Here is a 12,125-nt window from a genome sequence, read left to right on the forward strand (position 1 = left end):
CTGCTTCCCTCTGGAAGGGTTTCCAGCCCCACAGGTGTTTTTTCACTCAGCCAGGGAGCAGCAGTGATTTCCTTGGCTGCCTCTGCTCCCCTCGCCACGCCAGGAGCGGCCACGGCAGCGCCAGCAGAGCCACGGGGTCACTGCTCCTCCTCCAGAGCCTCCTCTTCCAGAGCCTCCTCTTCCAGAGCCTCCTCTTCCAGAGCCTCCTCTTCCAAAGGCTCCTCTTCCAGAACCTCCTCTTCCAGAGGCTCCTCCAGAGCTCCTCTTCCAAAGGCTCCTCTTCCAAAGCCTCCTCTTCCAGAGCCTCCTCTTCCAGAGCCTCCTCTTCCAAAGGCTCCTCTTCCAAAGGCTCCTCTTCCAAAGGCTCTTCCAGAGCCAGCCCAGCTGTGCCCAAGCCAGAGCTGCTCCCAGGGCCAGTGTAGGATGGAGAGGGGCAGATGCTGCTGGGATCTCTGGGATGGAGAGGGGCAGGTCCTGCTGGGATGGAGAGGGGCAGGTCCTGCTGGGATCTCTGGGATGGAGAGGAGCAGATCCTGCTGGGATCTCTGGGATGGAGGGGGGCAGGTCCTGCCTGGATGGAGAGGGGCAGGTCCTGCTGGGATCTCTGGGATGGAGAGGGGCAGATCCTGCTGGGATCTCTGGGATGGAGAGGGGCAGATGCTGCTGGGATCTCTGGGATGGAGAGGGGCAGATCCTGCTGGGATCTCTGGGATGGAGAGGGGCAGATCCTGCTGGGATGGAGAGGGGCAGGTCCTGCTGGGATGGAGAGGAGCAGGTCCTGCCGGGATGGAGAGGGGCAGGTCCTGCTGGGTTTGAGAGGGGCAGGTCCTGCTGGGTTTGAGAGGGGCAGGTCCTGCTGGGATGGAGAGGGGCAGATCCTGCTGGGATGGAGAGGGGCAGGTCCTGCCTGGAGCCCATCCCCACCCCAGGGATGCAGGAGGTGCAGCAGCAGCACCTCCACGAGGTCCAGCACCACCAGGCTGCAGGAAAAAGTGTCCCAGGAGATGCTGCAGCCCTGGCTCCTCCAGCAGGACGCGTGGGGCTGATGGGATCCCGATCTCCAGCCAGCCCTTGCCTCCCTCCCCACTCCCAAATCCTCAGCCAAAGCCCCACAGTGGCCAGCACCAGCCACAGCAGCAGCTCCCCAACCCCAGGAGGGCCCATCCCATCTGGGAATGGTTTCCCACACGAGCAGGCAGAGCTGGGAACACAGGGGCTGAGCTTTCCCCATGGCATCCACGGCACAGGGATGCTGCTGGAGTCACAGCAGGATGGGAGCTCTGCCCCTGCTGGGGGTCAGTCCCTCCTGTCACCCCCTTTGCACAGCAGAGAACAGCCCCAAACACAGAAACCTCAGCTCCTCACCATTCCCATGGAGTTCCAGCATCAGCACAGCCTGGGCTAAAATTCCTGCACAGCCCTGGAGGGAACAGGGGCTCCCCAAGGATTTCATAAAAAACAGTGGGACATCAGCAAAAGCCCCAGCTCAGAATTTCCATTCTGTCTCACCTCGAAGTGGGAGTAGAAAACAAAACTTTGCTTTATTCAGGGCTTCTTGGGAACCCCTCTGTTAAAAAGCTGGGAGGAATCCGTGAAACTTTGGGAGCCAAGGAGCAGGATTCAGATCCTGGGTGCTTCCTGCAAAACCAAGGCTCCTCACCCTGCCCTCAGCCCACAAAAATAAAGGTGGGAAGGCCAAAGGAAAGGAGCAGAATGACAACACTGAACCCCGTGCCATAAATCCACCTGTGCCAGCTCAGGCACTTTTTTAGGATGAATCCAAAGCAATCCCTTGGCCTCACGTGGCTTGGGTGAAGTTCAGCCCATTCCCAGCCAGGCCCCACAGGTTCTGCTCCCTGCACTCAACCACAAACTTGGAATTAAGAGGGGCACAACCTCAGCAAAACATAAAATGTGTGTCCCAGGGGCCTCGTGCCTGATGGAACAAATCTACTCATGAACCTGTGGGAGCATCACCTGGAACTCACCTGCACAGCCACCAGAAACATTTCAGGGATAACAGGAATGGAGCAGATGGGGGAAAAATCAAGGAAAACATAAGGAGGAGCAGTTTAAAGGGTTCCCAGCAAAATCTGAGGCACTTCTGCAGCCATGAAAGAGTTAATGGGCAGGAGAGGGTTACAGCAGAGAGGATTTAGTGTTTTCTATAGAGTGACAGCAGCACTCAAGGTCCTCTCAGAGAATCCTGCCTCCAGAGCATCCTTTGGGCACAAGGAGGGGAGAGCCAGGAACATTCTGTGCCATCAGGATGCAGGACAGGTCCCCACAATGGATCTTTACAAAGCAGAATTTCAAGTGTGTGGTTTCAGAAGGCTCCAGGACAAAGTGCTGCCCTTGGAGATTCCCTGGATGGGTCGCTGGGAATCCAGCCCTGGCAGAGGCTCAGCTGGACTGCAAGCCCAGGGAGCAGGATCCAGCCTCACACAGCTGCTCTGGGGCCAGGGAGGGCAGGTTTGGGCACAGGGATGGAGCTGGGTATCACTGACAGCTAATTAGCCCGATATTAACAACAAAGCCTTTAAGTAAACGGCCTGCAAAACCTCATTTACTCAACCTGGAGACAAACTCATTAACTGCAGGCTCCATTAGCCAGCCCGCTGTAAAGAAAGTTTAAAAATCCTGTTTATAGGAAAGAACTGGAAGGCAAATCAAGAGATAAAAAAAAAAAAAAAAAAAAAAAAGAAAAAAAAAAGACAACAAACCAAACCCTAAATAGAGAGACCTTCTGCAGATTCCATCTCTATAGGAACGGTGCCATAAATGCATAAGAGAAAACTCAGCAGCCCCATTCTCCCTGCCAGGCTCCTTTTTTCCCTTTAAAGGAGCAGATGCCAGCACGATAAGCCCGTGTGTACCTTTCATATTAAACATGTCACCGAGACATTTCTGCCTGAAAAAGTAGGAACACCCCTAAAATCCACCTGGAAGGCTGCAGCCTGCTTTTTTTTTTAATCACCGAGCAATTACAGTAATTAAGAGGCAATCCCTCCGTCGCCCTGCAAGGCTCCCTCCGAGGAGATAAAGGAAAAGCAGAGCCTCCTCCTGCACCCCCCGTGCCAGACACAGCTCCCACCCCACAGCCCTCCCTCCTTAATTTCAATTAAGTTCCACTCAGGGGAAAGGAGAAGAAAGGGGAAGGGGATGGGGGAGGGAGAAGCAGCACTTACCCTTCGGGGACTCACTTCGGGCTTTCTTGCTCTCCAAAGGACACTCACTGCTGCTGTTGGGAGAACATACTCTTCTCTTGCCTAAAATTTCATCTGGGAGAGAGATGAGAGAGCTGAGTGTCAGAGGAGGCTGCACTTTCCTCTTTGCAGGAGAGACTTTGGTATTTTGCTGCTCTCTCTCACACACAGACACACACACACACACTCTGATATTACGAGCAGAGAGAGAAAAAAACGAAAGTAAGAAAAATCATCATCTTGAGAGCCTTGATCTGCTTTCCTAATCACGCAGCCCAAAAGCACATAATGACTATTCATACTCTGATCAATGCAACGTTTTCCAGCCATAAATTCTGAATCCAGTTGATTTCCTTACTGAGTTTCATCATTTGCTCTGGTGCCTTTTGTCCCCCCGGTGTTTCCACTCCTTTCATGCCCTGATGCAGAGCAACTGGGGGAGAGGAAGGGGAGGAAAAAAACAACACAGGGAAGGAAAAAAAAAAAAAAAAAGCACAACAGATCTCTGAATCTTCCTACCACAGTATCTCTGTCTCTCTCTCTCTCTCTCTCTGTCTCTCTCTCTCAGTCTCTCCCCCTCCCTCCCCCCTCCTCCTTCAAAACCTCAAGGTCCTCAGCAATCTTCCCCCTCTGGATTGCACGGAAACACTCAAGCCTTTTGCATTACTGCAGCCCTCCGAAGCAACACCAAATCTCTGAGACACAATTACGGCGTCCCCGAGCAGATTTGGAATCAATATCCTCCCCTAATAACGCTGGGGAAACTGAAAGCATGATGGTGCATATGGGCAGGAAGGAAGAGCCTGTTTGTCACTGCAAGCATCAAACCCTCATCTATCAAGGGCTTGTTAAAGATGCACCATCTTAAAAGGAGGAAAATAATAATAATGATAATAAAAATCTGGCGAACAAGGAGCAGGCTGGAGTGAGAAAGGGTTGGATGTGCCTGTGAGCCCAAGCCCTGCAATGTGCCCGGAGCGTGGGGGTTAAGGGAGGTTACAAACCCCCTCGGTCCTATTTATAACAACAACAACAACATCCTCCCGTTCCAGGGGACGTTTCCAGCCAAGGAACTGTCCCCAGCACTCAGCATCACTCCCCATCAGCCGGGATGCAGCTGAGCAGCCCCGCTTCTGCCGTGGCAGGGATTTATTGGGATCAGAGCACAGCAGCCCCAGCAGGTGCCTCTGCCCAAGGAGCTCCAAGGGACCTTTCAAGGCTTTAAAGAGCACAGGCTGCCTCCAAACTCAGCTTGCCACGACCCTGCCACCAAATCCCTGGACAGAACTGGCCCTGGGGATGGAGCAGAGGCTTTGACCGTGCAGAACCCAAAGGCAAGGAAGCACAGCAGAGCAGAGGGGCTGGGGAGAGCCAGGGAAGGACAGAAGCACCCCTGACAGCGCTCTCAGCACTCACAGCCCGGCTGCCTGCCCACACAACGGGAATGTTCCCACTCCTCCTGCCTCAGTTTACCCTCACACAGCTGCCCAGCCCCTGTCAGCCCCCGAGGCCAAGGGGAGCACACCCAGCTCCTCCCCTTGGAAGGCTCCATCCCTCACGCTGATTTTCCTGGAAGCTTCGCCCTGATCCTGCAAACCCTCCGTGCTGGAGGCCAGCATCGCACATCCTGCTCCTCCCCAGGACTGCTCTCAGCCAGGCTCTGTGGCTTTGGAACAAACTCGAGTCCCTCTGCTCTCCCCTCCCCTCCCAGCCCGGGCTGGAGGCAGAGGAGTCTCCATGGAAAAGAGCTGGTGACAGAAGCTCCGTGTGACAGCGCTTGGAATGCCAGCAGCAGCGAAGATTCCTTGGTTTCACAGCTCTGCCAAGGCACCTCGTTCCCCCCATCCCTGCTTCCCTCCCGCTGCTCCTCTCCCACCCCCGGGCCCATCTGCCGGCAGGCACTGCTCCGGGGCTGCTATTCACAGCCATTCCCAGCTTTGCCAGGCATTCCCAGATATTCCCTGCACATTCCCATATATTCACAGCCATTCCCAGCTTTGCCAGACATTCCCAGCCATCCCAGATATTCCCAGCTATTCCCTGCACATTCCCATACATTCACAGCCATTCCCAGCTATTCTCAGACATTCCCTGCACATTCCCTGCACATTCCCATATATTCACAGCCATTCCAAACTTTCCCAGACATTCCCAGCCATCCCAGATATTCCCAGCTATTCCCTGCACAATCCCATACATTCCCAGCCATCCCAGATATTCCCAGCTATTCCCTGCACAATCCCATACATTCACAGCCATCCCAGATATTCCCAGCTATTCCCTGCACATTCCCATATATTCACAGCCATTCCCAGCTTCGCCAGACATTCCCAGCCATCCCAGATATTCCCAGCTATTCCCTGCACATTCCCATATATTCACAGCCATTCCCAGCTTTCCCAGACATTCCCAGCCATCCCAGATATTCCCAGATATTCCCTGCACATTCCCTGCACATTCCCATATATTCACAGCCATTCCCAGCTTTCCCAGACATTCCCAGCCATCCCAGATATTCCCAGCTATTCCCTGCACATTCCCAGCGTTCCCATATATTCCCATATATTCCTTGTCATTCCCAGCTATTCTCAGACATTCCCAGCCATCCCAGATGATATTCCCAGCTATTCCCTGCACATTTCCTGCACATTCCCATATATTCCTTGCCATTCCCAGCCATTCCCTGCTATTCCCAGCCATTCCCTGATTTTCCCATGCCATTCCCTGATTTTCCCATGCCATTCCCAGCCATTCCCACACACATCAGCCCCATCTCCCTCCCAGCCAGGGGCAGGGCAGGGCCAGGATCCCTCAGGAGCTCTGACCTGGCCCCAGCTCCCTGTGGCCCAGCAGCCCCCAGGTGACAGGGGTGACACCTGGCACTGGCACAGACAGGGGTCCTCAGCCCCCATTCCCTGCAGAAACCCCACTTTGATCCCAGGGGTAAAACCCCCCCAGCCCCACTGAGGATGCATTTGGGTTGCCCCCCACCCGGCAGTTCTCCTGAGACATCCCAGAATTTCCTTTTTTTCTTTATTTCTTCAGCCAAGGCAAAGCCCTGCAGTGTGGCAGAGATGCTCTGCCCCAGGAGTGTGGGGACCAAACCAGCAGGAGATACAGTGAGCAGGGAAAGGGAACAAAGAGCAGCACAAACACCTTCACAGAGATGTAAAAACCAACCCCAAAGGTCCTGAGAGCCTGGACTCCAACCTCCTGAGTCCCAGCTCGGTGTTGTGAGGAGTCAAACCCCATCTTGGCTTCCTGAGCTGCAGGGGCAGGTCCCACTTGCTTTAGTGACCCAGGGAACTGCCAGGGTGCAACCAGGGGGCAACTCCCAGGGTACAACCAGGGTACAACTCTCAGAGTAAAACCAGGGTACAACCAGGGTGCAACTCCCAGGGTGCAACTCCCGGGGTGCAACTCCCAGGGTAAAACTCCCAGGGTAAAACTCCCAGGGTACAACCAAGGTAAAACCAGGGTACAACCAAGGAGCAACCAGGGAGCAACCAGGGAGCAACCAGGGAGCAACTCCCAGAGTAAAACCAGGGTAAAACCAGAGTAAAACCAGAGTAAAAGCAGGATACAACTCCTAGGGTGCAACTCCCAGGGTGCAACCAGGGTACAACTCCCAGAATAAAACCAGGGTACAACCAGGGTGCAACTCCCAGGGTACAACCAGGGTACAACCAGGGTGCAACTCCCAGGGTACAACCAGGGTACAACCAGGGTACAACCCCCCAGCGAGGTGTTGGAGCTCCAGCACCCATCCTCTCCTCCTCAGCACCCCCAGCTCCCCCTGCCCAGCCCCTCCCCAGGACCCTCCCCCCCTGCAGCCCCCCGAGCCCCCTGTGCCCCGACACAGAGCCAGCCCCGAGGTGGGAGCAGCCAGTGCCCATCTCCCCCTGCCTTTGCAGCAGCAGCAGCAGCAGCAGCAGAATGGAATCTGCTTTGCAAATGAGCTGGCAGAGCAGCTCCTGGGTGTCTCAGCAGCCTCCCAGAGCCAGGCTGTGCCTTCAGTGCCTCCTGCTCCTCCACCACAGAGCCCAGGGCAGGCTCTGCTCAGCCCATGCACCTGCAGGAGGCAACTTCCACCTGAAAGGGTGGGGAGGCACGTCTGGGGTTCTGTTCCCAAATCCCTGCTTCTGCCTCTGCCTCCCTGCAGAGCACTGCAGCTGAAAGGAAGCCAAATCAGGGCAGTTTTTAATATTACAGCTGAAAATGAAAGACATTATCAGTAGAACTGTGGAGTTATGAAGCCAGGCCAGGCAATAACAGCAGGGAGGGGGGCTGGGGGGAGCCCCAGGCAAACTGAGCAGCCACTGCCACCAGTGCAGCACAGCCCTGAGCACAGAGCCCCTCAGCCAGGCCTCCCACACAGCCCCCAGACCCCACAGCACGCCCCAGGCTCCTGCTGGCCTGCCAGGGCAGCACAGCAAGCGACCCAGAGGGAGCATTTGGAGACAAAGTGAACATTTCCCCCAGAGCTGCAGAAATCAGAGCAGCATTTCCTCCTCCCCTCCTTCAGGGGAGGTCCCGTGCAGCACTCACCTGCTGCACTCCTGCAGGGGGGAATGGAACAGGGCTGGGCAGCAGGAGAGCCCCTCTTTGCCAGGAGAGCCCCTCTGAGCCAGGAGAGCCCCCTCTGAGCCAGGAGAGCCCCCTCTGAGCCAGGAGAGCCCCTCTGAGCCAGGAGAGCCCCCTCTGAGCCAGGAGAGCCCCTCTGTGCCAGGAGAGACCCCTCTGAGCCAGGAGAGACCCCTCTGAGCCAGGAGAGACCCCTCTGAGCCAGGAGAGCCCCCTCTGAGCCAGGAGAGCCCCTCTGAGCCAGGAGAGACCCCTCTGAGCCAGGAGAGCCCCCTCTGAGCCAGGAGAGCCCCCTCTGAGCCAGTGCAGCCCCTCTGAGCCAGTGCAGCCCCTCTGAGCCAGGAGAGCCCCCTCTGAGCCAGGAGAGCCCCTCTGAGCCAGGAGAGACCCCTCTGTGCCAGGAGAGCCCCCTCTGTGCCAGGAGAGACCCCTCTGTGCCAGGAGAGACCCCTCTGAGCCAGGAGAGCCCCTCTGAGCCAGGAGAGACCCCCAGTCCCAGTTCAGCCCCTCTGTGCCAGTTCAGCCCCTCTGAGCCAGGAGAGCCCCCTCTGTGCCCTGCTCAGGGCTCAACCAGGCTCTGCAGCCCCTCTGTCCCAGTTCAGCCCCCCCAGTCCCAGTTCAGCCCCCCCAGTCCCAGCTCAGCCCCCCAGTCCCAGCTCAGCCCCCCCAGTCCCAGCTCAGCCCCCCCAGTCCCAGTTCAGCCCCTCCAGTCCCAGTTCAGCCCCCCCAGTCCCAGTTCAGCCCCCAGTCCCAGTTCAGCCCCCCAGTCCCAGTTCCCAGCTCAGCCCCCCAGTCCCAGCTCAGTCCCCCAGTCCCAGTTCAGCCCCCCAGTGCCCTGCCCAGGGCTCTGCAGCAGCAGGGAAGGCGGTGGGCACTGCCCCAGGAGCCAGCTGGCGTGGCAGCCAGCCTGGGGGGATATTTTGTCTCCTGCCCTGCTCTAATCCTCAGCATCCCCACACTCAGCAGAGCTGCTGGCTTAGGAGTCATCCTCAGCAGCACAGCTAAGCAGCCCAAGCCTCCTGATCAGCTTTCAGGAGAGGACTTGGGAGCCTAAGTCTGGGGGGATTAGAAACCCTATCCCCAGGATCCCCAAAGACACGGGGGCTTTATCCCACCCTGCACGGGGAATCTGCACCAAGGACGCTCCTGGGGAGGGCTGAGCAGGGGGGTCACCAGGGAAGGGAAATCAGGGGGGGTTTTGCTGAAGGGGCTCCAAAGGGTCCCAGTTTGGGCCCAGGGACTCCACCAAAGTGCTCTGCACTGTGCTCCCGCCCCAGCAGGCATGCAGACCTATCTCACGCTCCCCATCCAGCTCTGGGGCTGCTCTGAAAGCTTCTTGGACCACAAAGTCCTGAGTAAACACAGAATGGAGCCAACTTCCACGGGAAACCACCCAGGCTGGGCCAGCCAGCATCCAGAGAGCAGAGCCCCTCTCCCACCTCCCTCCTCGGCACTTCAGGAGAGGGAAAAACAAAAAACATCCTCCCTCCCTGGCTCTCAGCTCCAGCCCCGAGGATGACAATCCCCCTGGCCAGCCTGGGATGCCTTGGCAGCCTCTCCCTGCTCTCCTCTGGCAGGGACAGCTCCCACAGAGGAGCTGCTGAGCCCAGCCCAGCCACTCCTGCTGTCCCTGTGCCCAGCCCCAGGGCTCTGGGGACACCCTGGGGACTCCCCTTCCCAGCCACGGGCCTTTGTGAGGAGCTGCCCCAGAGCTGCTCCCAACAAAAGCTGGGAGAGGGGGATCCATCCCTGGGCAGCAGGAATCCCCAGAACAAAGGCAGGGCAAGCACAAGGTCATGGGAAGAACGGGCCATGATTTAACTGGGGGCAACAAGAATGGGGGGAGAAATGACTGGGGAAGCTGGGAGGGGCAGGGAGGCAGGCATCTTCTGGGATTTGGGATCCTGGAGCAATCCCAGAGCTTGGAATGGGGGCAGGGAGGCAGTCATCTTCTGGGATTTGGGATCCTGGAGCAATCCCAGAGCTGGGAATGGGGGCAGGGAGGCAGGCATCTTCTGGGATTTGGGATCCTGGAGCAATCCCAGAGCAGGGCAGCTCCTGGGGCAGGGGAGCTCCGGCAGGGAAGGAGGGGACAGGGAATATTGCTGGGTCTCTGCACAGGGATGCCAGAGCAGCTGGAAATAAAGCAGAAGCCCCTGCCAGCAGGTCAGCTCACGGGGCTGGGGCAGGGCAGGAGCAGCTCCAGCCCCAATCCCTGTCCTGGGCCATCTCCCCACAGCCTCACCTGCCTGGGGTGAGTGTCCCCCTGCCCTGAGATGCAGCAGGGCAGGGGACACTGCTGGCCCAGGACTGTGCCCAGCACAGCCAGGCTGGCTGTGAACCCTCCCTCAGTATCCCCCTCCCAGCTCCCTGCCCCAGGAGCCTCCTGGAACCAGAGAGGACAGCAGGGAGCAGAGGGACAGGGGATGGCTCTGGCAAAGCAAGGATGCCCTGCTGAGGGATCCAAGGGGTTTCTCCTCCTTGCTCCCCTTTTGGAGGACTCTGGCTCAGCCTGGCTGTGCAGCCACTGCCCCCAGCAGCACCCCAAGGAGAGCCTAGCACTCTGCTCTCACAGCAGCACCCCAAGGAGAGCCCAGCACTCTGCTCTCACAGCAGCACCCCAAGGAGAGCCCAGCACTCTGCTCTCACAGCAGCACCCCAAGGAGAGCCCAGCACTCTGCTCTCACAGCAGCACCCCAAGGCTGGCTCAGTCCCTGAGCCCTCCCCAGATCCCAGCTAAGCACAGCTCCCAGGAAAGAGGGGGCAGAGCAGGATTCCCGGGGATGCCACGCCAGCCAGCCCTCCTCAGCAGCCTGGAGCCCCCTCCTCAGCTCCACAGCAGCATCTGCCTCTCCTCCCACCATCCCCAGGCTCCTGCTGCCTCCCACCTCCTCACACTGCATCTCCCCAGCTGGAACAAAGCCCCTGAAGGGAATGTCCGGCACTTCAGCCCCCAAGGAGTGACACACAGGTGATGCTGGAGCCATCCTGCTGATTAGGGAAGGTGCTCCAGCATCCCCCTGGCTCCCAGGTTCTTCCAAAATTCATTTTTACAGCGTGCACCGAAGGCACAGAAAGGTGGTAAATATTCATAGTGTGAAAAATGCTCATGGAAAGGATATACTGCACTTAAGAGAGAGATCTGAATTAATTTTATATGCTGCAGAGAGGCTTTTTAGCAATCACAAACTTGTGAATCTCAACTTTCTTTTAGAAAAGAGCTGAAGAACGCAGCTGGGAGGGTGGGCTGGCAGTCCAGGCTCATCCTCCTGCTGGAGAGGAGCAGGTTCCAGGGGGAAGTTTGCTGAACCAGAGGCACAGGCACAGACAGGTTGTGGATTCCCCATCCCAGGCCAGGCTGGGGCAGTGGGAGGGGTCCCTGCCAGGGCAGGGGAGGCCCTGGGTGGGATTTAATTCCCTTCCCATCCCTCTGGGGCTCTGTCAGCACAAACCTGTTGGGCAAAGCTCGCTTGGCCCCACTCCCCCAGCCCTGGGGATGTCACCTGCCACCAGGGACAGCAGGGACAGCAGCCCTGTCCCCCTGCAGGCTCAGGAGCCAGCAGAGCTCCCTGGCTGCCCCTTCCAGAGCGTTCCCCCAGCACAGCAGAGCTGCTGGTGGGGCTGGACCCCCTTAGCACCATTTAAATGTCCAATTGCACTCATTCAGCCCCTGAAAAAAAACGCTGCTCCTCCAGCCCGTGACAGCTTTGACAGCCAGACTCCTTAATTCCTTTTTCTTATTCCCTTAATCTGTCATCTTTATCAGGCTGGGGAAGTGCCAGGCTGCGAGCAGGAGCCCCGGCCCCGATCAATCTGCACATTACAGCTGACAGAATGGTGCTAATAACTTATTGATCTCATGTTTGCCAAGCCCCAGTGGGGCTGGAAGGCTCCCATTGATTGGCTTGAGGGAAGGAGCCTCTCAGCTGAGAGCAGAGCGGAAAACCTTCAAATTGTCTCCTTCCCCAGGAGCTGGGAGAGGGAGGGAGCTGGGAGGGAGGGCAGGGACCTGGACCAGGAGCCCAGGAGGAGGAGGAGTGCAGGGGAAGAAGGATGTGTGTGTGTGAGAGAGGGGGATTAGGAATGGAAAAGGAAGTGGGGGGAAAAAGGGTTTGAGAAGAAAGAAATGCGGGGAGGAGGGGGAAGAGTGGGGAAGGGGAGAGGAGCAAAGGGAAGAAAAGGAATTGGGAACAAAAAGGTTCTGCAGAGCTGAAAAATGAATGAAACAGGCAGCTGAGCCTCTTCTTGCTCACAGCAAATCATTAAGAAAACCCAGCCCTCCATCCTTAAATAACTCTTCCCAGTCTGCTCGTGGCTGGCACAAAGCAATGCTCA

General features: G+C 57.4%; 1 protein-coding gene across 1 annotated transcript in view; it reads right to left on the minus strand.

Annotated features, from left to right (window-relative positions):
* The window catches only part of SAMD11 (sterile alpha motif domain containing 11), a 75,330-nt gene that overhangs the window by 25,352 nt on the left and 37,853 nt on the right, over positions 1 to 12,125 (minus strand). Inside the window, exon 6 of the mRNA XM_084220135.1 lies at positions 3,189 to 3,281. Coding sequence (XP_084076261.1) covers positions 3,189 to 3,281 — 93 coding nt within the window. The remainder of the gene's footprint in view (positions 1 to 3,188; positions 3,282 to 12,125) is intronic.

The sequence above is a fragment of the Fringilla coelebs genome (genome assembly GCF_963513975.1).
Source record: "Fringilla coelebs genome assembly, chromosome: 22".
Lineage (NCBI taxonomy): Eukaryota > Metazoa > Chordata > Aves > Passeriformes > Fringillidae > Fringilla > Fringilla coelebs.